The sequence below is a fragment of the Aspergillus thermomutatus genome (genome assembly GCF_002237265.1).
Source record: "Aspergillus thermomutatus strain HMR AF 39 chromosome Unknown NODE_207, whole genome shotgun sequence".
In the NCBI taxonomy this organism is placed as follows: Eukaryota; Fungi; Ascomycota; class Eurotiomycetes; order Eurotiales; family Aspergillaceae; genus Aspergillus; species Aspergillus thermomutatus.
Window position 1 is genome coordinate 28,984 of NW_020798256.1, and position 24,562 is coordinate 53,545.

General features: G+C 48.7%; 12 protein-coding genes across 12 annotated transcripts; 6 read left to right on the forward strand and 6 right to left on the reverse strand.

Annotated features, from left to right (window-relative positions):
• Nucleotides 1-432: 432 nt before the first annotated feature.
• On the reverse strand, nt 433-1,706 carry CDV56_104011 (putative alpha-1,6-mannosyltransferase subunit; the record flags this gene model as incomplete). Its single annotated transcript, XM_026757630.1, has 4 exons — nt 433-663; nt 736-1,169; nt 1,237-1,590; nt 1,661-1,706. 4 exons carry the CDS (start codon nt 1,704-1,706, stop codon nt 433-435), a joined length of 1,065 nt encoding a protein of 354 aa, XP_026611763.1.
• Nucleotides 1,707-2,199: 493 nt separating this feature from the next.
• Nucleotides 2,200-2,838, reverse strand: CDV56_104196 (mitochondrial 54S ribosomal protein bL28m; the record flags this gene model as incomplete). Its single annotated transcript, XM_026757815.1, has 1 exon — nt 2,200-2,838. The coding sequence occupies one exon, from the start codon at nt 2,836-2,838 to the stop codon at nt 2,200-2,202; it is 639 nt and encodes a 212-aa protein (XP_026611764.1).
• Nucleotides 2,839-3,252: 414 nt separating this feature from the next.
• On the forward strand, nt 3,253-4,806 carry rvb1 (RuvB family ATP-dependent DNA helicase pontin; the record flags this gene model as incomplete). Its single annotated transcript, XM_026757902.1, has 4 exons — nt 3,253-3,396; nt 3,466-3,685; nt 3,741-4,288; nt 4,342-4,806. 4 exons carry the CDS (start codon nt 3,253-3,255, stop codon nt 4,804-4,806), a joined length of 1,377 nt encoding a protein of 458 aa, XP_026611765.1.
• Nucleotides 4,807-5,044: 238 nt separating this feature from the next.
• On the reverse strand, nt 5,045-6,721 carry CDV56_104468 (uncharacterized protein; the record flags this gene model as incomplete). Its single annotated transcript, XM_026758087.1, has 3 exons — nt 5,045-5,685; nt 6,183-6,458; nt 6,508-6,721. 3 exons carry the CDS (start codon nt 6,719-6,721, stop codon nt 5,045-5,047), a joined length of 1,131 nt encoding a protein of 376 aa, XP_026611766.1.
• A 1,223-nt stretch (nt 6,722-7,944) lies between these two features.
• On the forward strand, nt 7,945-8,608 carry CDV56_104714 (v-SNARE protein VTI1; the record flags this gene model as incomplete). Its single annotated transcript, XM_026758333.1, has 2 exons — nt 7,945-8,124; nt 8,198-8,608. The coding sequence occupies 2 exons, from the start codon at nt 7,945-7,947 to the stop codon at nt 8,606-8,608; spliced, it is 591 nt and encodes a 196-aa protein (XP_026611767.1).
• A 417-nt stretch (nt 8,609-9,025) lies between these two features.
• Nucleotides 9,026-9,964, reverse strand: CDV56_104813 (DSC3 family protein; the record flags this gene model as incomplete). The annotated part of the gene is made up of 1 exon (XM_026758432.1): nt 9,026-9,964. One exon carries the CDS (start codon nt 9,962-9,964, stop codon nt 9,026-9,028), a length of 939 nt encoding a protein of 312 aa, XP_026611768.1.
• Nucleotides 9,965-13,033: 3,069 nt separating this feature from the next.
• CDV56_105128 (ARMH3 family protein) lies at nt 13,034-15,445 on the forward strand (the record flags this gene model as incomplete). Its single annotated transcript, XM_026758747.1, has 8 exons — nt 13,034-13,114; nt 13,170-13,292; nt 13,352-13,432; nt 13,484-13,637; nt 13,703-13,815; nt 13,885-14,219; nt 14,279-14,689; nt 14,758-15,445. The coding sequence occupies 8 exons, from the start codon at nt 13,034-13,036 to the stop codon at nt 15,443-15,445; spliced, it is 1,986 nt and encodes a 661-aa protein (XP_026611769.1).
• A 427-nt stretch (nt 15,446-15,872) lies between these two features.
• EAF3 (MRG family protein) lies at nt 15,873-17,251 on the reverse strand (the record flags this gene model as incomplete). Its single annotated transcript, XM_026758981.1, has 4 exons — nt 15,873-16,084; nt 16,141-16,525; nt 16,637-16,868; nt 17,088-17,251. 4 exons carry the CDS (start codon nt 17,249-17,251, stop codon nt 15,873-15,875), a joined length of 993 nt encoding a protein of 330 aa, XP_026611770.1.
• Nucleotides 17,252-18,214: 963 nt separating this feature from the next.
• Nucleotides 18,215-18,811, forward strand: CDV56_105539 (Cnl2/NKP2 family protein; the record flags this gene model as incomplete). The annotated part of the gene is made up of 1 exon (XM_026759158.1): nt 18,215-18,811. One exon carries the CDS (start codon nt 18,215-18,217, stop codon nt 18,809-18,811), a length of 597 nt encoding a protein of 198 aa, XP_026611771.1.
• Nucleotides 18,812-19,299: 488 nt separating this feature from the next.
• CDV56_105628 (uncharacterized protein) lies at nt 19,300-19,899 on the reverse strand (the record flags this gene model as incomplete). The annotated part of the gene is made up of 1 exon (XM_026759247.1): nt 19,300-19,899. The coding sequence occupies one exon, from the start codon at nt 19,897-19,899 to the stop codon at nt 19,300-19,302; it is 600 nt and encodes a 199-aa protein (XP_026611772.1).
• A 1,124-nt stretch (nt 19,900-21,023) lies between these two features.
• On the forward strand, nt 21,024-21,509 carry CDV56_105753 (Ctf8 family protein; the record flags this gene model as incomplete). Its single annotated transcript, XM_026759372.1, has 1 exon — nt 21,024-21,509. One exon carries the CDS (start codon nt 21,024-21,026, stop codon nt 21,507-21,509), a length of 486 nt encoding a protein of 161 aa, XP_026611773.1.
• A 736-nt stretch (nt 21,510-22,245) lies between these two features.
• On the forward strand, nt 22,246-23,586 carry CDV56_105838 (4-hydroxyphenylpyruvate dioxygenase family protein; the record flags this gene model as incomplete). The annotated part of the gene is made up of 3 exons (XM_026759457.1): nt 22,246-22,910; nt 22,978-23,142; nt 23,202-23,586. The coding sequence occupies 3 exons, from the start codon at nt 22,246-22,248 to the stop codon at nt 23,584-23,586; spliced, it is 1,215 nt and encodes a 404-aa protein (XP_026611774.1).
• Nucleotides 23,587-24,562: the final 976 nt, after the last annotated feature.

A 24,562-nucleotide genomic window follows, 5' to 3' on the forward strand; every position in this document is an offset into this window, starting at 1 on the left:
GTATTCGGTGATTGGACCGACCTGCGTATGAAAAGACAGCCATTCCCGCAGGACTATAGCCAGTTCACAGAGCATCCAGTGAGACACTGGCCAGCTAACAAGGGTTGCTGTGATGCTGCGATAAAGGGCAAGTGCTTGCTGCAGAAATTGCTTCTTATACACGTTGAATTTCTATTTGCAAAAGTTTACGGGCAGACATGAACTCTCCATAGACGCTCGCAAACCTCTATAAAATTTACTCCAAATAGTTCCTAGAAACAAGGAGTGATGAACAAGATAACCGTCATCATATAATCCCATTAGACAAACAAAGCCAAAGTTTGAGTTGATAGCTCCATCCAGACCCATAAACACCGATCTATAATAGAAGACAGATATGAAGAACGACTCGTAAAAGCTCAAGGAAGATCAATTCAGGAGAAGAGGAGCTGCTTATGCACTCTTTAACTTCTTCGCCCATAGGTTGTAGTACGGTTCCATCTCTTGCTCACAACTGCGCTTAGGATCGGAATCACATCCGAAAAACCGAATGACCAAGTCTCCGTCCTTGTAAGTGCCGTCGGCAGAAGCAGACGAGGAATCTTTGCTGTAAGCGTTAATGCTTCGTTGAGGAACAAGCGCCAATCTCGCGAGGATAGTCGGATGCCATTGCACTATATGATCCTAGTAAAAGAGGGGCAATTGTCAGCAAAATAATCCCCGTCCATGTTGAAGAAGACAAGGAGGCAACCCTACCAAAGCATGCGTCTCCGCTTTCTGAAAGTTGTACTTCCGATACAGAGGATCAAACCACACATCAAGGAAGAATCGCGCAAAGTCGCCCTGTCGAAGCACAAAGCTTCCGGGGTTCAAGTCCTCGTTATCCGTGCTGATGATCAGATCAACGTCATCTGCCTTCAGGTGCGAGAAGGTCTTGATGATGCTATCCGGCGGCACAATGGGAATGTCCTTAAGCATCAAAGATTGAAGGCGATTCTTGTCAAGCAGATGAGACTCTAATGGTTTGCTAGGGTTCATGATCAGAGCATGAGTATCGAGGTGAAAGAAATAAGCTGAATGAGGGTGTGATGCCATTGCATGACGCATCGCTGGGACTATTGCCCAGCTCCGCGGGGCGTTGTCCAGCGCGAGGTCGTAATCAGACAGAGTTGCAAAGAAATTCGTATAGCCTGCATTTTAGAAAGATTTAGTCAGTCGTGGAGGCAGAGCTGATGTACTGTGCTTAGTTTCACTTACCATGTCGACTAGCATAATGCTCTCTGTTCTTGATGATCTTCTGGATGTAGCTATCGCTGAAACGGGCCCGATCTAGAACCGTCACAATGACAATGCTTGAAGTTCCGGCGGGGGTGGATATTGACGCTGCACTAGAATGAGAGAAGTGTGATAAAAGGAAGAAGATGGTGAGGATAGCGAAGCCTAAAATTGCAGCGGCCTTGAGCTGTTTCTTGCGTTGTAAAGAAAGCCTGGAGGAGCGGGTGTAGGAAGAAGTATGAGGACTCCTCCGAGGGGGTAGAGCAAACTGCATGACGAGATGACTTGTCCCCAGCGACTCTTGCTGGGCGACCTCGCACAATCTGAAGATGCCTTCTATCAAGACATGGTAGGAGCAATATCCCCAAGCCAAACCGGACGAGCTGTATAGATTGAACTGTCGTACCTGGAGGCGGCCAATCTGCCGAATCCGGAAATGAGCGGCGGATCATCGTTGGCCCGACCTTTGTATAAGGCACATTCCAATCAACCATCTGGATTCACAGGAGCTCTCGTCAGACGGAATGTGGGTTATCTGAGATAAGGGCGTCAATTTACTTCGATGAAGCAGAGGACTTGCAGCAGGCCCAACGATACTTCTCGATTCGTCGTCGCTGAGCGATACATGCTTCTAATTTCTGTCTTCACTGACGTGTGAGCTATCCAGAAAGAATGTCCGACGTTGTATCCCTGGGAAGGCGACATATCCATTGTATATCTCAAGCAATACTGTATTGCAGATATGATACATAAAGGTTTAGACGAGAAATGGCGGTTCTGGTGACTCCTGGCCGGAGATTCTTGTCTGAAGTGGTGTACATTGAATTCCAGAAAATAATCGAAGATAATAGTACATGACGCCCAGTCCTTGGCCAACAGAATAGAAAACGAATCGACTGTCCATGGTATGCTGATCAGAAAACTCCCGTCACATCTTTTATTCCCCTAGTACTGTTTCTCGTTGTATGTTGGTTTCGTAACTTCCTTGATGTTGGTCTCTTCCTCCACCTTGGCTTTGATCTCTGCCTCCTTCTGCTTTACCCACTCCTCGAACGACGGTGGCTCGGGGAGACCAAGACGTTTTCTTTGTTCGCGGAATTGCTCTTGGATCTTTGGTGTCTGCATCACTTTCCATCTCAATTCCCAGCCGAAGATACCGAGTTCCTTGATACGACCGGGCCGGTCATCCAAAAGGTAGTTGTCGAGACCGCCAGACTTCCAGATTGTTCGCAGAGCCTTTCGCGTAACCTTGATGTAGAGGTACTCTCCGAGAGCTTCGCTCCAGAGCTTCTTCCGCCTGACGTTTGGCTTCCAGAATCGTCGAGTTTTACCCTCATTGCGGCCCTTCGAGATCTTGTTTCCGAACTGGATCATAGCCCCACCATAGAGACCGGAGTTTGATTGCTTGAAGATGTAGTTGGGTCCATAGGGATAAGGAGGAATATAATCCGGTAATTGCCTCGTCTTTTGCGCAGCCAATGTCGTAGAGAACGAGCGCTTCGGGACTGATAACGAGAGGTTGCGAAAAGCTGTGGAGAGGGAGCAGGGAAGGGTCATGGCGAAGCGACTCTGGAGGCCTGCCATTGTGATAATTAAATTATAGATTCAGCATCAACAATGACAGGACAGTATAATTAAGTGTAGAGAGTCGACAAACGGCTGCAGGCAAGACGAATCGTAGCCAGTAGACCCCGTCCGCTAGTAAAATGATCGGGAAGTCTGCTAGGAGTAGAGGGAAAGAATTTGGGCGGATTCTTTGGGGGCTGACCGCCTTAGCAACGCACCGCTATCATTGCTCGATCCATCTTGAGCTGCGCGCTTGAATTTCGGCCAGAAGCATCACCTCGCTGCACATTGAAGCATTAATTTCCTTACTGCAGGTTTTCTTCGCATGATTCTCCTTCCCGACTATTTCTGATATTTGACCACGCTTGAAAGTCTTCCGTTTCATCCAGAGATTTACCTTTTGGCTTCCACGCCAGGCCGCAATACTTCGCCATGGTTCAGATTAGTGAAGTGAAGGGCAATTCGCGCGAGAACAGAACAGCAGCACACACTCATATCAAGGGCCTTGGGTTACGTTCAGATGGTTCTGCGGAGCCCTCCGCCGATGGCTTCGTAGGACAGGCAGCAGCCCGCGAGGTGCGCCGCATTCAATTTTTCTTCACCTTGTAAGATGAGCTTGGGCTAACTAGCATGCTTCTCTGACAGGCCTGCGGTGTTGTTGTGGATTTAATCAAGGCGAAGAAGATGGCAGGACGTGCAATTATGCTTGCAGGTGGACCAGGGACTGGAAAAACAGCACTTGCTCTGGCTGTGTCACAGGAACTGGGAACCAAGGTCCCGTTCTGTCCGATTGTTGGCAGTGAAATCTACTCTGCTGAGGTCAAGAAGACCGAGGCACTTATGGAAAACTTTCGCAGGGCGATTGGTATGTTATATCCATCGCGTCTTCCAGGTTGTGATTGCGACTGATCAAATTTCAGGTCTAAGAGTGCGCGAAACGAAAGAGGTGTACGAAGGAGAAGTCACAGAACTCACGCCTGAGGAAACCGAGAACCCCCTTGGCGGCTACGGACGTACCATCAGCCATTTGATTATCGGATTGAAGTCGGCCAAAGGAACCAAGAAGCTGCGTCTTGACCCTAGCATTTACGAGGCAATCCAGAAGGAGCGTGTGACCGTTGGAGATGTCATCTATATTGAAGCGAACACTGGAGCCTGCAAAAGAGTTGGACGGTCCGATGCATATGCGACCGAGTTCGATCTTGAGGCGGAAGAATACGTTCCTGTACCGAAGGGAGAGGTACACAAGAAGAAGGAAATTGTGCAAGATGTGACGCTTCATGACTTGGACATGGCCAACGCACGGCCACAGGGCGGACAGGATGTCATGAGTATGATGGGCCAGCTCATGAAGCCAAAGAAAACAGAAATCACGGACAAGCTGCGCCAGGAGATCAACAAAGTGGTCAACCGCTATATCGACCAGGGTGTTGCTGAGCTTGTTCCTGGCGTGCTCTTCATTGATGAGGTATTTCGTGCTCCTTTTGTCACCGCATTCCAAGTCTGCTGACGCAATCTCAGGTCCACATGCTTGACATCGAATGCTTCACCTATCTCAACCGCGCTCTAGAGTCTAGCATCTCCCCTATCGTCATTCTCGCGTCCAACCGGGGTCACACCGTTATTCGCGGCACAGACGATGTCGCTGCTGCGCATGGAATCCCGCCAGATCTGCTTGCCCGTCTCCTCATCATCCCCACGCATCCTTACACCCCAGACGAGATCAAGACCATCATCCGGTTGCGCGCTAAGACAGAAGGCCTCAATATCACCGAGCCTGCCCTCGACAAGGTCGCTGAGCATGGCAGCAAGGTCAGCTTGCGGTATGCTCTGCAACTGCTCACCCCTGCTAGCATCCTCGCGCGCGTGAATGGACGACCAGGAGGCATTGAGGAGGCGGATGTTGCAGAGTGCGAGGATCTTTTCCTGGATGCGAAGAGAAGTGCTGCTATCGTTAGCCAGGACAGCGAGAAGTTCCTTTCATGAAGTAATGCACTTAATTTAATGGAGGGTCTGTTGATCGAGGTCACAAAATCACGCAAAGATGTATGCTATGTCTGATATGCACATTCATGTCACGTAATGGAAAGGATACTTTGATACTTTGGCTCCATAAGTTCTTTGGTGTCAAACAGTAATCTGCAGTACATGGTTCAGGAGATAGCCTAGCTGTATTTCTCTAACTTGTGTCAATCCAAGCTTGGTATAAACAACAAAAGGTCCTTCACTTTCTCAGGAGGTACATTTTATTCTTCAGGAAGCCTCGCAATGCACCCAATAGGATGAGTGAAATTTCAATGATAAGGACATAGACACGCAATAGACCGAGTAGGGTCCGAATGAGATGATCTGCCAGACTCAAATGCAATTGTGGTAGCTCGTTGGCATTCAAGAGGTCCGGATGATGCTCCAAGGCAAAGGGCACTTTGGCACCGAGATGTTCAACAGCAACCGTGAGGCCAGAGGTAACAGCGTCCTCGAGAAATCCACAGCTCGTCCAGGATAGGCAGAAGCTAAGCCCCCGTTTGTTCTGAATGGCAGGAAGAAGGCTTAGAGCCAGGAGCGTCTCAGCGCTGATCTCAAGATCAGTGAACTCCCACACTCCTGCGACAAGAAGAGGATGTGGCGGAGCGAATGGATCCAGTGTGATGAGGACTGGACCGAAGAGCTGTGCTGGAATATTCTGCTCGTCATTGATGACGCGGGTGAGGCATGTCTTGAGGGCTATGTGGTCGGGAGGGTCTTCAGGACGGTTCTTACTGTGGTTGTCCGAGGAAGTTACTATGAAACTACTAACAGGCCATGACTGGTCGAAGTTCGTTGTGAACTGGGAAGTTTGTAAGTACTTGGTCATTGAGAGCGGTTCTGACAGATCAGAGAGATTGAGGAGCCGACATTACTCACAGGAGGGTCTGAATGCAAGACCATGATATGTCTTGCTGTTCGCAACTTTTGTAGAATCTCAGATCCGTCTGTAGTAAGAATTGTACCCAAAATGTCCTTGATTTCACTTGCAGAAATGGCAAAAATGAGGTGGTCAAAATGCCCCTTTTGTCCATCAGAGGTCATAAGCACAAAATGCTCTTTTGTCGATTGAGATATCCCTGTCACTCGAGTCTTGAGGTGTATTCTATGAGACGGGAAACCCCTTGCCATTACCAGGACCAACTGCCTGGTTCCATCATTAATGCGTTGCCATTTTGGCCTCTTTGGTTGTGAACAGAGAATTCCATGGTCTAACAGGCAGCGGACAAAGGCTTTGACTGGCAACAGGTCTATAACTTTGCCAGCGTTGATTCCCCACAAAGCCGATAACATTGATGTCAAGTACTTCGTGTAAAATGTGTTCGAATATTCCTCACTTAAGAAATAATGTCGCATTTTGGTTTCGTGCTGGGCATGGCGCTCACTCCGCTGATGACCATCAACCAGCTGGTCTAGACACGTATATCGCATTCGGGCAATGTCGAACAACATGTGCCATGTTTCAAGTTTGCACAGACGCCATGGGCGACGGACAATGTCTCCAAGTATACTTCCAGTCCATTGTTCAGCGCCAATACCATCGGTTGCTCCAAAGGAGAACTGCGCTGCGGACGTGGGGATTCCTAGATAGCGAAGCAGAGAAACAAGGTTGTCTAGAGCGGAATTAGTCTCGGGGTTCGTTCCGTCGCAGAAGGCACTGACGAGAAGCAGTGGCATTGAATACCGATGATACCGTGTTCACAGCGACTTTATTTCCATCGTTCTCAAATGGTATTGTCTTGATACGCCCACCAAGCGTTGCAGAGGCCTCGAAAAGATGGACATCATGCGGTGACTTCTGTAAAGCCCAAAACGCAGTGATCCCAGCGCATCCGCCTCCAACAATAGCGACACGTTTAGGCTGCGTGGGAGACATGACGCGATCTCTCAGATCTAGGTGCTGGTATCATTGCACCGGTGTCGAAAACAGAAGTGCTCGCCCCAGCGAATAAAGGCAAGATGTTAATGACTGTGGGCTCTATGACTGAAAGCGCTTGCTTCATCACAAGACCGCAGAAAAGCGATTCAACCAGTACTAGGGCCTGAACAATGCGCACACTCATGTGCCACCCCCAGGAGAGAGCAATGTAAGATTCAGAGCCTCGGATACCGTCTTCTTATTCATTGCCAGGATCATCCACGCGCCTCGTTTCCCTTTCGGATGATGGTACGTCATCGGAGATGAGAGTGGAGAATCCAGCCGTACGCAGATTGAAGCTGAAAGGCGTTGATATTGATGAAAATAGCTGACAGATTTATGGGAGGCGGTTAGCCTCTGCTTCTTTTCCCTTTCATGCGAATTTTAAGTGTGACCACATCAGATGACACCAACTTGAAAGACAACCGGTGATTATCAATCAAGGCGATGGCCCTTGGGTGATCTTGAATATCGTGTCAAAAAGCTATCAACAGTGATGAGCTCAGGAGAGGGCAATGAGTCGACAGGACTGAAAAAGTACTCAGTAAATGTTACAGAGCAGAGATACTTTGGGGAAATGGTATGACGTTCCGTCATCTACTGAAAATGGAAACACTACTTTGCGGATCCAATGAACTGGTTCCATGCCAGGGGTACGAGTATTATTGAAATATAAGACTGCTTGCTCAGTGTTTGCCCCCTGAGTAACAGTAGTAAGTGAAAAGAAGATATGACTGTTCTAGTTCAAAAGACCTAGTATGTTAAAAGACATGGATTGACACCTCATCCTCGACCGGTTGTCACGTGTTTCTGGATGGCTGGAATGAGGTTAATCGCCGAACAATGAGCAATCGTCATTGCAGTTGCCATCGTCCAGCCTCTTCTCTTTGTTGTCATCGTTGATTCAATTCTACAGGTCGTTGATTTACTGCTGCATCAGTTTTCTGTCGGCTGTTAGCTGCAAATCCAGCGACAGCTTCTAACAAACCTCAAAACGTTTCCGCCTGGGAGACAAAAGTCCAGCCGTTAGGGAGACCCGCCACGAAGATAAGGTGGGAGAGATCCATCACCGTCGGCTTATCAACGACACCTTTTCGCTCGTTGCGCCGAGATCGTTTCAGTCATACAATTCACATATTTCTGTCTTTATCTTTTTGTTCTTTCAACGGTTCACGAACACAATGTCGAACCCGCTAGATACCGATGCCGGCTCTGAGCTGTTCAGCAGTTATGAGACGGAGCTGAAGCTGGTACAGGCCGATCTGAACCAGAAGCTGGACCAGATAGCGGAATCAAGTGGAGAGCAACGGAAATCAGCAATAAGACAGGCTGAGCGAGCCTTGGATGAGGCCAATGAGTTGGTTCGTCGCGCTCCCAGGACTCCCGCCTGTATGTCTCGTCTAACATCTCGTGCTCTGCGTTGAATATGTACAGCTAGATCAAATGCGCATGGAGAAGCAGAACATCCCCTCAGCAGCACGGTCCAAAGTTAACATTCGTTTTCGCAACTATGCCTCCGACGTTGACGAAGCCAAGCGGAAGCTCAAATCGCTCTCAGATGATCGCAGGGCGCTCTTTGGCGACCGCTACACGGACGAACCACAAGATGAGCATCTGGAGCAGAGGCAGCAACTTCTTTCCGGCACCGAGCGTCTAGAACGGAGCTCTGCCCGTCTACAGGAGAGCCAGCGGATTGCGCTCGAAACGGAGGATATCGGCCGCAATACATTAGCCGACCTCTACCAGCAACGGCAGACCATCGAGCATGCGCGAGCGGGGCTGCAGCAGAGTGAAGGATATGTAGACACGAGCATCAAGACGCTAAGGGGCATGGCCCGTAGGTAATGACTCCTCTTGAAAATCCGCACCTTCTGATCTCAATTTGCTGATCTTGGTCTTTTCCCTTCTTACAGGATGGCTACGAATCGGATAATCACGATCGCGATTATTACTGTTTTGGTTCTGTTGATTTTCGCTGTCATTTATAGCAAGTTCCATTAGCGTCGGGTTCTGCACAGGCGTTGATACGATTTCCTCTCCCATATTATCCTCTCATGACTTTTTCGTGTCTGTTTGCAGGCATCCCTACATGAATCGTTGTATGATAGCATCCGTCAGACTTTAATACTCGCCAAACATATTGCTGCTATAGCCAATTGTCACTAGATCGGTCGCTTGGTGCGTTCCTTCAGCACAAGGGTATCATTCGTAGCAAAGAATCTAGCACCAAAGAAAGTCGGCTTCTTGCCCGAAGCAAGCCATCTAATTCATAATGCGCATAGCGCCAAATGCAACATTGACAACGACGCCCACAAAGACCGCCAATCCTTTCCGCCAACTCCATACCCCCTCCTCCCTCCTCAACCACATCGCGCACCCCACAGGCCAGAAGAACCCCATCACAGCGCCCCAAAGCATATCGTCCATAGCGCCTCGGGAGCCAGCCCCAAAGCCGCCATCATCATCTGCAAAGGAAACGCTCTCACCTCCGCCGCCCATGCCCGCGGCCATCGCGGATGACCCCTCGTCCATCCACCGGTCTTCGAGCTCGCGCAGCTCCGCCCCCGTCGGCATGGTGTCCGGCGTCCGCGATACAGACTGGATAGCCATAAACTGGGATCGCAGCGCCGACACCTCGGCAGGGGTGAATCCCGCCGATAACAGCCGATCAAAACCGCGAGGAGCGGATGTAGTGGACGGCGGAGGCTGCTGCTGCTGCCGCTGCTTTTGTCTACCTGTATAAGCCTCATCCGTCTGCTCTTGCTGAAGTGTGGTGGCCATTGCCGCCTCAGCCGCTAGATCAGCGTCGGATAGAACGATATCGCCTATTGAGCAATGAATGTAGAGCCGGGGCTGCTCCCGAACGGGCGCTTTGCCCTTCCCCTTGGCAGTGGTAGCATCGTCGTGTATGATGGGAGTTCTAGAAGGCGAAGGTGGGAGTTTTAAAGAAACACTGAGCGGGATGGCATCTTCCAGACCACGGCCAGCGTAGATCAAACGGAGACGATGCGATGAGAGGTTCGGAGGAAGGCGCGTTCGGATCAATTGCTTTAAGCCGGCAGCCGTGGTGATATCAGGGTTCTGGATGTCAAGAGGGAGGTCGGCAATTGAGGCAGAGAAACGGACTGTCAGGAGAAGAGGCCCATCTGCAGAATCCCCGTCCCATGTAGGATCTGGGGTTAGAAATGCGGGGGAAGTCATGTCTTGACTCTCGAGTATTCTGGGTGTGTCAGAATTCAAAGCGCCGACCGATTGAGAATCAGCTTAGCAAGTATTTGAAATAACAACCTGGTTACGGTCTGCCGTCCATCGTTCACGTTGCTTCATCATATAGCCAGTAATTGCATACTGCCAACAGTGACAGAATGGTATGACGACTATCGGCGGTTTTCCGCTTTCCTAAAACCCACGTGATGTACGCATATCCGCTTGGGCGATTAAGAAATAACAACAAAAAGCTAGGAGACAGGAGACAATACTCATAATATATAAGTTTCATTATAATTCTGAAAAATATCTACAGCCTGTATGAAGTTCGACAGGTTCCTGTAACCTATGCCCAAGAATGGATGTCGATCGTCAAACCGAAAAACTGATCTGCGGAAGGAGAAGACTACATCCCATACCAGATAGGACAAGAGAAAGAGCGGCGAGTTGGAGCTGCGGACCAGGTCCATAAAGAAGCCCCAGGGTTTCCTTCTCAATGCTGTCCTTGCAGAGCACGGCTGGGCCGACTATCAACCCGTGTTGCCAGCGAATATAACACCAGAAAAAAAAGCCGTAAGCCCAGGGAGCAGATGAATGCGAAAATCGTGAGCAAGCCGCAATAACGCCGTCAGATGCACCTCGATCAAATTCCAATTGACGCAAAAGCAAAAGCAAAAGCAAAATTTTCACAAATGATGTTCTAGACCATGAAGGATTCGCCGCATCCGCATTGCTCCTCTGTGGTTTCAATGTTAGACAAAATGTAGATGTGTAAGAATGACAGGGACTTACTAATATTGGGATTTCGGAAGACAAACTTTCGGCTCAGCTTGTCCTCTTGCCAATCCATTTCGCTTCCGATTATGCTGAACAGAGCCTTGCTGTCAATTAAAACTTTCACTCCGTCTTGTTCAACAACTTCATCAAAAGCTCCGGGCCTTTCCACGTATTCAAGATGGTAGGCGAGCCCAGAACATCCCCGGTTCTTCACACCCACCCGAATTAATTTGGGGTCTGGCTGTGACAGGAGCTTGCGGAGTTGCTCAACCGCGACCGGCGTCAGCTTCATCGCCGCCTTTCTTGCCCGTAGCTTTCTTCGGGGCTTTTCCGCGGTTTTCGAGCTTGTGGTGGGTGCGGTTGTGACAGGTTTCGACTTCTGAGCTTCCTCTTCTCGCAGGCTCACATTCGAATAGCCTCCGCTCTGTCCTTGGTTTTGCATCGTCGTGTCAGGAATCGATGGGAATTCTGCTGCGATAGAGGTGTCTGGGGTGCCGGCGTTTCGGGACGGAGGAGGGAAAACAGACGGTAAGGTATGAGGGCGGTAGGCAGTAGCGGTTTGCATATCACGCTTTGATGACCGGTATGTATTTCCAAATGAGGAGAAACCTCTGAGCGCTTGTGCGCATTGTGTATTGAATCGTCTGCTCGCGCATCTCAACATCGTGGCGGATGATGTCACTGAAGGGTGCATGGTAACCCTGTGGAACGACATAGTAGAATCAAATCTATGTGTATGGAGAGGAAGAGTGCGATCTATAAGAATGAAAGATAGAGGCAAATTCTCATGTATCTGCGATGGATTTGTTGCTTGCAAGGCGAGGAATTGTCATCAAATATGGAGAAATGGATACTTCGGGAGATGAGATTCTGTTTTGTAGACGGAAGAGATTCGGCGGGTCGGCAAAGCAATGAGTCAACCAGCCAATCAGCACTGAGGTGTTTCTACGCATCCGCCCTGAAAATGTCATTCAGACTTCACTCTGGAGGTGGCGCCACTGTAAATCATGTGATGGCTGTCAACTTTCTTAGTAGATCCTTAATATTATCTAGGTTCCTGTTACACGTACACCCCCCCTCCTTATATGTACACCCCCCTAGCTTAGGCGCACACCCCCCTTCTGTAATTGGCTAGAATCGACATTATGTGACCTGCACCGGTCGCGCAATCCTAAGTTTTTGATTTACCATACAAAAATAAGAGATAGGAAAACCACAAGATAGGCTTTAAAAGAGTTCATTTCTTATTAAAATATTTGTTTACTCATACACCAATTAGAATCCACCCTTTAAAATTAGATTACACCTGTCATCTCTGTTAGAATACCTTTATATTTACTGCGGTCTGCCTGCTGCTGACGAGCAACACTATGGCCGCGGCCACCTTGCTGGCGGCCACCTCGCTAGCGCCCTTGCTGAGGCTGAGTACCCTTATGCTAATTCTCTACATGATCTTCTGTAGTTTATTCTACGCGTTAACTTTACTATATAAAAATATAAAGCCTTTGCGTTGTGTTACATCACTATCTGATAATACCCTAGCATTATGCCCTAGCCCTTATTAAAGCCCTGACGCTAGTACATTTTAAGGGGTCACATGACGTCAATTCTAGCCAATTACAGAAGGGGGGTGTGTGTCTAAGATGGGGGGGTGTGCACCTAAGCTAGGGGGGTGTACATATAAGGAGGGGGGTTGTACGTGTAACAGGAACCATTATCTATTGCACTTATATGTTGAGTAGATATAGGGAATAGTATTGTTATCGATTGATCTAGGTCATGCTTAGTTTGAGATTTCCTATTTACCTATTTTGGAACTTCCCTCTATGATGTGAACATCCTTAGAGATAACTGAAGTTATGTAAACACTAAGGATCAAGTTTTATTAACAGCATATCAGAAATTCATAAAAGTGTAGTACCTCATGCTTTTATAAGATTTTACCAAGGTGATACTAGAAGTCACATTAAAGCATCTGATCTTCAAAGGTTACAGTATCATTGATGCTCTTACTCCGTGAACTAACTTCAATAAGGAAGCTCAATGAAATGTGGCTTATTGCTGACAACGCAAATGCTTGTGTGGCTGGTGCGTTCTGGCCCAGAGAGGCAGAAATGGTTGTAAACTATTATTATGCCTCGACACTTGTACTTGAATCATGATAAATTGGATATTCATATATTCGGAATCTTTCTATCATCATCTGTACTGCAACTCTTGACTTGTACTGATCCCCCTGGATAGCTGCAATGGTTCAACGCTCTTTGGAGTCTTGTGTATAACGCCATGGAATCCCCCTTAACACAGCAAAGTAGACCGGAGACTTTCAAGCCTAAAATTGTGCAACTTTACGAAAATCTCTTTCAAGTATGGAGTCATATACAATTCCTCTGCATCTTGTGCTAATTATTTTTACCCATAGACCTCAGATTTTGCAGAACCATCCGAAGGTTTCTGGCGAGAGTTCTTTTTGTTGCCGCCTGACCGAGCCCAGCTTGCATTAATTCTAGATAGGCTCGGTCCAGAAGATACTCTTCACCTACAGGTATTTAATCAACTCAATTGGGGATTCCAAACCGATATTGCTTGCTGACTCTGTACCAGGCTCAAACCCAGCAGCTATTTGCGCGTGCAATAAAGGAGGCCAACTCTAGAGTTAGCCCAGCGAACGCTTATGCGTTAGAGGTGAGCTTTCAGATGTGGAAATTACACTCCAAGCTCTAATGTCTCAGCCAGACCTTGACAGTCTTCTTAGCATGTGTGCTAAAGAAGAAGTATACCAATCCCAGCTCTGATGTTATCACTGTCCTTGCCGGGCTTGATGAGGTTGACCATGTTATCTCGAACCTTGTCGCCATCCTAGACGGTATCGTTCGCAATGGGAGCAGCTGTGAGTGCTCAATCTGGAGATGGTTGCCTGAGTTGACCCAATCATGGCTGCTAATGAAGGTGCAGTTGATCTCCGGATTAAAGCCATCCGGGCAGCCATTGCTCTTACCAGTGGCGCATATAAGACGAGTCTCGTCTCCTACTTTACGCATAGGGATCTGTTCCCATCGCTCATGAAGGTATGACCGTTCTAAGTTGTAACCGCTCTGGTTGCTGCATTCGAGAGTGTCTGCTGACACTCAGCGAAGTTTGTGCACGAATCCGATACTCCTATTCAAATATTTGAGCCGTTCCTCCTTCTCGGCCTATTAGCGAACTACAACAAATTCGAGTTTCAGAACCCATATCAATTGCGCCTCGACGATTTTGTCAACGAGTCGAGCATTCAAAAGATCGTCAAAGGTGTCGGTCTTTCGTGCGCCGCTCTGAGAAACGGCTATATTGCCGTACAGGACGATGCACCTGAGGGCTGGACACTCAGCAGCACCCTGGTCTTCTTTGGACTCGGGAGACTTGCCCCGGGCGCGAGGATTAAAACTCAGGCGCCAACGGCGGAGGAAGCGAAGGAGATGTTTGCAGCCCTGTAAGATCGTTTTGGTACTTCTTCGTTTACATTGTTCCCCCGTGGCTAACGGGAATCAGGCCGGCTCAGGAAGCAGCCATTCTTCTAGCCACTTATGACTTTGCTAACGCAAACAAACTCTTTGGATATCACCTCATTAACTCTCTGCCAGAGAAAGAGAGCGAGGAGTCTCCATTTGCCAGCTTTCTGTCCGTCACCAGCTACCTGTTGCAGCACGCCTACAGATCCCCTCGGGTTGCACACTATGCGGAGCTCAACCTCTTCACTCTTCGCATCCTCTCTGAAGACTCATCCTTGTGTAAACAGCTTTGCAGCGACGGGGAGAAAAGAAAAGTGCGCCTTTGCCGGCAAAGGCAGCCGTATCTTCCTCTCGTCACCGGCGACCGGGTTCTCGCAACAGTTATCTTCGACATTATGATTGATACCATTTCCCATAATCTCCGGCGGCGTCTTGATGCCAACATCTACAGGTAAATGCTCTGCCCTCTTCGTTTTATCTAACAGAGCGCTTGGGACTAATTTCCACCCGTCGTTCAAGTCAATCAATCGCCATCCTTCTTCGGCTATTGACCTACCTATCAATGAACAAAATCCGCCTACCATACCACTGGTCGGAGCTCTGGAGGACTTTGCTCTCCCTGATGCGGTTCCTCACTACGTACGCGTCAGACCTGTCGAATATTCCCAACATCGTCACTCTCACTACTTCCCTTGTAGACCTGGTGGCATTCTGCGTCTCCGCAGGGGACACTTTCCTCCCAGACCCGGCATCTTACGACGACTTGTTTTACAAACTCGTCGAAACAGGGCCCATCATCACCCGATTTCGCGACGTCTACTCCCTCAAGCAGCCAACCCCGTCCGCCTCGAAGATTCCCGACCCCACAACTACCGCCAGCAAGGACGTCCACGTCGCCGCCATCGACACCTTGATCTCCGTCTCGACCCACTTCTATACTTTGCTTTTCAACCCGGACAGGAATGTCGACGCAAGCTTGAACCCCGACGGTGAAGCTTCGAATCCTGTGCCGATCCCGGCTAACCGGAAGAAGAATCTTTCGCCGCGGGAGGTTCACAGGATCATCAAACAGGGCTACGACACGTTGAGTATTCAGCCGCCTGAGGGGTTGAGTGCGTGGACGAGATGGCGTGAGGCGGACTGGAAGACAGAATTGAAGCGGGCGGCCAGATGCGCCGTGGAGGATGCCCGGCAATTGGTTGCGTAGATATTCCTGTGTTCACTCTCAGTGCAAGAGCATACTTGCGGTGCCCAGAAAGACGCCTATATGGTTGTAAATTATCGCCGAGTTGGTTGTTCATCTTTGAAACTATCTGTGTAGCTATAAGGCCAGAATCGATGAATGAGAACCGGGTTCTGATAACAATCATTTGAATGCCTGCGATGCCAGAATGCCTACTGTCATGAAGCAAAGTCTTGTCGGGAGTTCTTGATAAAACCTGGCCAATTCTAGATCTAATAATACAAGCTCAAACATGGTAAACCATGGTGTGCATAGCTGATTGCCATTATCCTTCGCTGCAAATGGGCACCAAATTAACCAAAACACATCACGAAGAAAGATCGAGGACAGACGCACGTCATTCGTATGCGAAGGAAATTCCTCAAAGACGACACCAGCCGCCCCATCATGCTCAGACGAGCCGCGTCGTGGCAGCTACAGCTGCCGAACTCGGGTTGCCCCTTGACTTTTCCACGTACTCATTTGTTGCAGTCATGTATCTCGTGGCGAAATACTTGTCTGAGTTCTTGCTGAGCCAGAGAGTGAATTTGGACAACTCTTCTCGGAGTCTGTTGGTGGACTGGAGATCCATGTTTGTCTGCGCAATGAGCTCCGGCATAGTTGCTGGACGAATGAATAAGTAAGTAGTCTTTCGAAAACCGAATGATCGAAAAGCATACCAAAAAGTCTCGTCAAATGTTCGGCCCCGTAAATATCGAGGGGCCCCTTGTCAGAATATTCACCAGATCCTGCCTCCCATTTCTTGCGGAGGGCTTTGTACTGCTCACGCTCGAATCGGTAGAGCAGAATCTTGTCAAGGGCTTTGTCGAAGTACTCCTTGATCCCCATGATGACTTCTTCGAGGACATCCAGGTCAGCCGAGCTCGTACGCTTAGGCTTCTCTTCCGCGTTGTAATCTTCCAAGATCTGGTTGACTGATGCTTTGGCCGGCAAAGCAACAACCTGCTGGTTTTTCGTCACATTTTCCCAGTCATCTACCAGAAGGGATTTCAGATTGTCCGGCATTACAATCCTCACTGATGGCCGTGTGTAGAAATGTTCTTCCTGTACCCTTATTGTGAGCATCGTGTGGACAGAGCAACGAAACTTGCAATTTTCCCCAAGGACATAGCGGGCATGTCTCAGCAGTCTGCATTGTGGAGAGACTTTGCTTACCTTTTCAATTTCATTGTCTCTGGCCCTCTTAGTCGCGCGACCAGGAACTGATGTTTGTCGCTCCTCGCTGTCCCGGACGGAGCCGCGATCGGAGCCTGCTTTTCTCTTCAACGTAGTCTTTGTGCTCTTCTGGCGAAAAGCAGCCTCCGCCTCACGACGGAGCGTAGTAGCGAGCTCCCTATTCTCCTCCGTAAATTTCCGGAGTCGATCTTGAGGTACCCAGTCGTCCCATCTGCAGGGATCAAGTCAGCTACAGCCATTCAACGTACCAAAACTTGCGATTCGAGAGTTCCGTCTGCATACTCAAAACAGGCGCATTTGAGCGTCTTGATTGAGACAGAGGTGGCTCAAGACGTGTGGTGAGATCGCGAGTCACAAGTCAACTGAGCAGCATGGGCCTAGGAGACCCGCCACTCGCAGAATAAGAAAACGAACACAGAATCGTACTTACGTGTTCTTCCACCCCTTGTAGTGAACCAGGTACTCGAACGGACTTTTCTTGTCCTCAGCATCGGTGTGCCTAACGTCGAGGATCTTTGCCTCATATAAAATCTCATGGTGAAAGCAAAGGACTCTTTCATCTTTTTGGTAAGTAGATTGGCTTGCTGGCGCCATTTTGAAGGTTGAGATAGATGAGGTATAAGCAATAGGTTGTCTGCTCTGGAAGAAGCACGGGAAGAAGACTTGGTAGTATTTTTTAACCACCAGCACGGGCTTCCTAGAAGAATGAAAATGATGAAACACCAAGGAGGATGTTGCTGGCAATGCAGTCTCTAGATGAGGCTTCGAGTCCGCAAGAGCACGTGCAACGCAACCAGGGATATCAGCAAATACTGGCCGCAGTAATTGTGACAATGAGGCGCAGACGAAGGCAATAGACTTGATCTTGGTAGAAGAATGATTGGAATCACGATACGAAGATATCAGCTTCGTATATCAAAAAGTTCTCCGTAGTAGACGCGAAGGTTGAAATTCCCACGGAAGCCAGATGGAGAGAGTTGAACACCTCCTTGGGAGACACGACACTGTCCGATCAAACAAGTCTTCAATTGATGACTGCTATGAAGAAGATAGATGCTTGTGACCGATTTGTGGTTGAGATCTCGATGACAGTTTGAAGGAAGAGAGGCACTGAGGTGGAAGGCAAGAATGAAGCGGAACCCCAAAATGGACTGACTTTAAATTTAGAGTTGCACGCGTCTATCTTTCTCTCCGGGGTTCTTATTCTCTTGAACAACCACACTTTAAGCTAATTGTCGACTGCTGCACAATAGTCAGCATCCTTATTGTACATTCATAAACTGGAATTTTTCATCTCCTTGGCCCTCTACACTTATCTACTAAGCGTTATTGAGAAATTTTCTCATCAATCTCAAGACGCGTCTTGGGTTCACCATCCCTATTCAGCCAAGCGTCCTATTGTGCTGGAGTCACAACCAACACAAAAGACCAGAATATCATTGTCGAAGAAGACAAGCAAATAGAGCAGACGAGTCTGAATACATTTCCAGCCTTAAATACAGAAACGAAAGAAGAACAGCCTCATCATCCCCATTATTGTGTTCCCATCACTGCAGAATGGCACCATCTGAGGCATCAATTCTGAGCAATTTTCTTCTTTCACCTGCTTCATTGCCAACCATCATTTCCTTGCAACAATTCACTGAATTTTTTCCGAAGAAATTGCGGGCTCATCCGCATATCAGAGTTCTTTACCGGGAGCTCCAACAATTGCGAGAGCAAGACATGGACACGGTCAATGAGAATATTGACAAGGAAGTCCGTCAAGGGGAGACCCAAAAAGCCGAGCTTCGAAAAGCAATCATGAAGACCGGCGTTGACGGCATGGAGGAGAACGACCGCCGGGAGATGGACATGGATGTCCAGCTCTTTGGTCAGGGAATCAATGCTGCTTCCAGCGATTACCACTCTGTTGCCAGCCTTCTGTCCGCGATGGAGACCGCCTGCTCAAATATCGAGCATGAAATTTCCCAAGTGGATCAAGATGCAGCATCTGTGTTGTCCGGACTCAGCGCCACAGTCGAGGAGCTGAGTGATTTGCGTTACGGCAAAATGCAAGGGCCTGCAGGGTCATCTGGGGAACCAATGGTAAAGGAGGCAATAGACGGTCTCGAGCATCTCGAGCAAGCCTGCTATCGTAAGACATCGCAGTGAATGCTGACTCCAAGCATTCAAGCATCGAATCAGGAACGCTCCATCCCTCCTCCCGGCGTGTAATTCCTGGAAATACAAAATTTTCGAAGAACGTAGCGTGCCAATCATCCCGCAAACTCCGCGATGGCTGCTACCATATCATCGCTGTCGGACCCTACTGGCAACCCTTGGACGATTCCGTTGCTCTTCTGAGGATGACCTTCTATTTCATTCACAGGAGGTTCTCAATACACTCTTGCGGACCCTTTATTCGGGGAACAAGATCGATCTTTCAAGATGTCCTATTGGACAGCCTTTCCACGTCAACTAGTCCGACACCTGATCAAGAAAAGGGAAACATCTTTCACAGTCAACAAGGTGCACTCAAGGTTCCAGGACCATCTTAATACACAGAGAAGTCAAGAGGTTCATTCGCCCGCCGCATCCACGTATCTCATTCTCATAAAAACTGCTGCATTCCAGAATTGTCCGTCTAGCCGGGAGGCGGTTTAGAGTTCGTCAATATTGATCTCCTCGAGCAAGGCCTGTCCAACGAAGAAAGCCATCTCATCGTCGATATCTGGCGCGCCCGCGATGTGTTCTAGACTCGGCTTTCCAAAAGTATCGAAGGGGTACGGCGTTATTGGGGCTCTTTTTCTCCAATTGACGGTCTCGTTGCCTGGCACCCTAGGCAGAGGTGGGAAGCGGGAATACCCAGAAATACTTCTCAAGGTACCCTCACTCGTAAGCTCGTCGCTGCACGGCCAGGGAGCAACAGGGCGTCCAAGATGGAAGGTCGTGGAAGGCAGCCATATCGTCTCCATTGCCAGCACGGAAGATCGACTGTCTCTGAAAGTCCTGCCAGCGAATGGTTGTATAGAGGTTTTCGCCTGGCTGGCTGACTGTGAGGCTCTAAGCGTGCGGCGTCGTGATTCTGCGTCCTGGGCTTTTTGATTGATGAACACGCGAAGTTCGAGCCATTCACAGTAGCCTTGAGGGACATTTGGCGACTTGGGCGCGATAAACAGAGAGTTGTTTGAGATTCTCACGAATCTGTCGAATTCCTTGATCATGTCTTCGATCCATGTCTTCGAAGAAGTGTACGACATTTTGCAATTGTATGCGTTTGACCTGCGTGACCTTCGCCCTTGTTCGATTGTAAGCTACTTGCTGTCAGTTATATGGCAGGGCTTTTATTCGTACCTTTCTTAGGAAGCTCTAACAGCTTGGTACTGGAGTATCCTGAACTAAGATCGCTCGCCTCTGGTAATAGAAGGTCAATTATATGCCGGTGCAGAGATGCCGGCCTTCCCTTGACCCCTTTAGCAGTCTCGGCTTGTTTGACTAAGAAGGAATCATGAGTATGGACAGATACAGGCCTCTCTTGAACTTACTTAAGAGTCTCAGTCGATCGCGTTGCAGAACCGTCTCTCTCTGTACAAGGGGCAATTTTCTGAATGCCAGATAAGTTTGTACTGTTGGTGTAGAAGAACACCTGAGACGGGCAATATGGGCGAGATACAGAAGGAGTATCATAGAAGATTCTGTTTTATAGAGACTCTTGACAATCAATACCTTGTACAGGGCTTAGTGAAGTCCGTGAATGTGTTACTCAATCTTCTGTCACCAGTCACCCTACTCATGGAAATTTGAAGATGATATCTAGCAGGCATTCAGTGTCCCTTTCATCACGTTACAGGTTATGATCTATGATGTTCTCTTGTCTGAGTGGCGCTCTATATGGCTGTTACAGGATTATTTCTCTTTACCTACAGCCTTATGAAAGAGCAAGCTAAGGAGTGGCTGGCCTGATCTACTTCTCCAACTTGAGCCATGTTCAGCACTTACGCTTGTTGTTCTCTTTGATTAAATTTGGAAACAATAAATTTTGGTGCTTGCAACATTATCCACTAATCAAGGCAGCTAATCATGAAACACGATGTTTTAACACTCAAAGACATAGTAGATTGGCTATCTGGACTGACATAGGAGACAGTATATGTCTCCATTCAGTAATATTGTGCTGGCGGATAATTAATCTGCTTATCGATAAGTCGATAAGACCAGTTGATTCTGTGAGCAACGCGCTAATCTCTCCCCCAAGTCTACAAGACCAGCGCATCATTTGCCTATTGCATAGTGTGTTAAAGGCCAAGGATTAAATCATTCCCCAGAAACTGCCTCTGGATTGAATATAATCAGCAAGGACCGTCAGAAAACCTCTCAACCCGAAATGCCGTCGATACCCCTCCATCCTCACGCGTCGAGCTCTCCCTCCCACCTCCACAACCCACTCCCCCAACTCCTACAAACGCCCTCGGGTCTGGCAGTCCTCGAACTACAAGGCACAATTAACCTCCCTTCCCTCGACGATCAGGGCGCGGTTCCTCACCCCGCCGATGCCGAAGATCACGACGCAGCCGTAACCACGTTCGAGACACCAATTGGCAAACTCATGTTCCCTGACTACTCGCCGCAAACCACGTCACCGGACGACACAAAATGGATGAAGCGAGTCTATCTATATATTGGTCGGTATCAACGGATGACGGGGGAAGTGAAAAAACTGGCGCAGCCACTTGCGTTGGTGCAGAAGCGTAAGAAGCAGTCCGACGACGACAGGATCGCTGAGTCCGAGAGCGAGGAATTGGAGATTGTGGAGATTATCAAGTACAAGCTGCTTTTCAAGAATCGGCCTGAGCCGGTCAATGATAGCTGATGGGGTGTGCTGGAGTGGAACAAATGTGAATGTGATACAGATGAGTGTCCGAGAGCTACAAAGGACACTGGTTCTGTTCCAGGAGAACCGGGAAGCGTCGGGACATCTTGTCGCTATGGCCTATAGAATGGCCTTAGGGAGTAGGGGCTTCTATACAGGAGGCGCGGATGTCTTACCCGAGACCGAGAGCAGGTGATATAGAGTCTCACTCACTTCTACCTCCTAATTTTGAGGTATTATCAGCTCTCAACGGCGAGTGTCAGTCAGATACGAAGGTCAATTTGCTTGAAAGGAACCATCTCATCTCTAATGTGACCCAGAGAGTGAAAGTTTGTCCTACAGAAGCTGATCAATATGCCATGATATCAACTGTACCAGGGTAGCAATGAATAATTTTGACCTAGGATGAATTCTCCGAGTCTGCAGCTACAACGTCTGGGGCTAGATAAGATCTCTCAAGACCGTTGAAACAGCGTTGCACTATTGAAGTGTGAGCCAAGTCTGGTTGGCTGGCTGGTTGCAGGGATCATTCACGGAACACCAAAAGTTTATTCACAATTTGTGACAGAAGGGCCGGACCGGATCGGTGAAGCGATACTGCGATAGATAAATATACCTCTCACCTTGACCGACCCACTGCTAAATACGATAGCATGCAAAAGCTTCAACCCAGCGTTCTCTTCCCTTGTGTTGCTCCCGAGGCAAATAAATTCGACCCTCACATGTCACCAGAACCATGACAGTCTCAAATAAGGTCGAGGAGAACATCTTCGCTTCCAATCTGGGCCCGGAATATGTGGGATTTGACCACATTACCTGGTATGTGGGCAATGCGAAACAGGCAGCTTCCTACTATGTGACCCGGATGGGATTCAAGCAAATCGCTTATCGCGGTCCCGAAACTGGTTCTCGAAGCGTCGTGTCGCACGTCGTCTCCAACGGCCAAGCTATCTTCGTTCTCACTTCTCCCATCCGTTCCTTCTCGGAAACAGGCGAATACGACGATGATGTTTCCGAGGCAGACCAGAAATTGTTGAAGGAAATTCACAGTCATCTGAACAAGCACGGCGACGGTGTCAAGGATGTTGCGTTCCGGATTGAGGGGGATATCGAAGCTGTGTGGAAAAGAGCAGTGGATCACGGAGCAGCTCCAGTCGCGCCGCCGACCACCTTGAAAGATGACCTGCATGGTTCAATCACCATGGCCACGATCGGTACCTATGAGGATACGGTGCATTCGCTAATCAATCGTCGTCACTACTCCGGCCCGTTTTTACCAGGCTATGAAGCCGTAATGGACGACGATCCCATCAATCGGTTGCTGCCATCGATCGACTTCATTGAGTTAGACCACTGCGTTGGCAATCAGCCATGGAACGGCGTCGATCCAATTGTCAAGTAGTACGTATAGGCACTGTTCCGAGCTGTCTCTTCCAGGTGGAAGTTGCTAACCCGTCGTCATTTCCAGCTACGAGGATTGCCTTAACTTCCACCGGTACTGGACTGTAGATGACTTAAACATGTGTGGCGAATATTCCGCCATGCGATCGATCGTCGTCGCCTCGCCTAATGAAGTGATCAAGATGCCTATGAATGAGCCGGCTCAGGGCAAAAAGAAGTCACAGATTGAAGAGTAGGCCTTGCTGGACCACCTAACATGGTGTACAAGGGTTTGAGCTGACCAATCGATAGGTTCGTAAACTACTACAACGGCGCAGGCGTCCAGCATATTGCTTTCCGAACACACGACATCGTCACTGCTGTCACTCGACTCAGGGAACGAGGCGTATCCTTCCTCGACGTCCCCAGCGCATACTACTCGGACCTGCGTCAGCGACTCTCCCACACCGGACTGAAACTCGAGGAGGATATTGCCGTTCTGGAAAAGCTGCATATTCTGGTGGACTTTGACGAGAAGGGATACTTGCTTCAAATCTTTTCCAAACATGTGCTCGATCGGCCCACGGTGTTCATCGAGGTCATCCAGCGCAACAACTTTGACGGCTTTGGAGCTGGAAATTTCAAGAGTCTGTTCGAGGCTTTTGAACGTGAGCAAGCACGAAGGGGTAACCTTTAGACTAATTGCTTGATATCCGGCGGCGGATCGTATCTGTAAACTAGCTTAGACCAACATCCGCCCGTCACGGCAAGAGATGAAGAGACTGAATGAAAGTGGATACTCCATAGTTGATCTGCATATTCCTGAGTAATTCGGTCGTATTTGGATCCCCAGCTAAGCTATCTCTCTCTCTTCCTTTCTCTCATTACGTTTATCAATATCCACCTCATTTTCGAGAGACAATCGCTTGCTTGGTAATATAAGCGCGGAATGAAATGATGTAGCGATTGCTTCCGAGACCATGAAGTAGTATGTTAACATGGGACTGTAGCGAGTGCAGGCATGGTATGCCCTTCGCCGTCTGCGAAGCTGAAGGAGCAAAGATGTCTTTTGGTGGAAAAATCACCTCGACTCTCACAGAGCTCCGACCACTCGGATCCAAACCCAGCATGCTTCCATATATGGTGGTCACAGGCATCCTTCCATCATTGAGCAGTCACTACCAGCACAATGCCCTACAAAGAGCACGGTAGAGTGGAAGAAGAGGGAGGCACTTGTGGTCGGCTAAGTGAATTAAGCTCATCAGAGAACGGGGCGGAATATGGCGCGCGCAACGGAGAATTTCCGCGCTTCCTCTTCATCAGCGGAACACAACTATGGAAATACGGCTCAGATGTGCGAAATTATAGACGACGGGAGAGGAGACAGAACGACGCAATCTCCTTCTCGTAGTATTCACCGGCCCAGAGCTGCGTGGGTTTAGACAGGTATTGCAGAGTACCTTAAGTGGTTGTTGAATGGAGGGTACTCCGAGCATCATCCGTCGGAACAGCTCACTTGTCGGCAGTCAGACGGTCAGACCTGTACTACCGTACTATCCACTCGATCACGAACAATGAATCAGATCCAATTCCAAAAGCATGTAGATAAGAGACTCCAGGAACTAGGAAACTCAGCAAGTCAACGAATACCCCACATCGCGGGGATCCCCCCC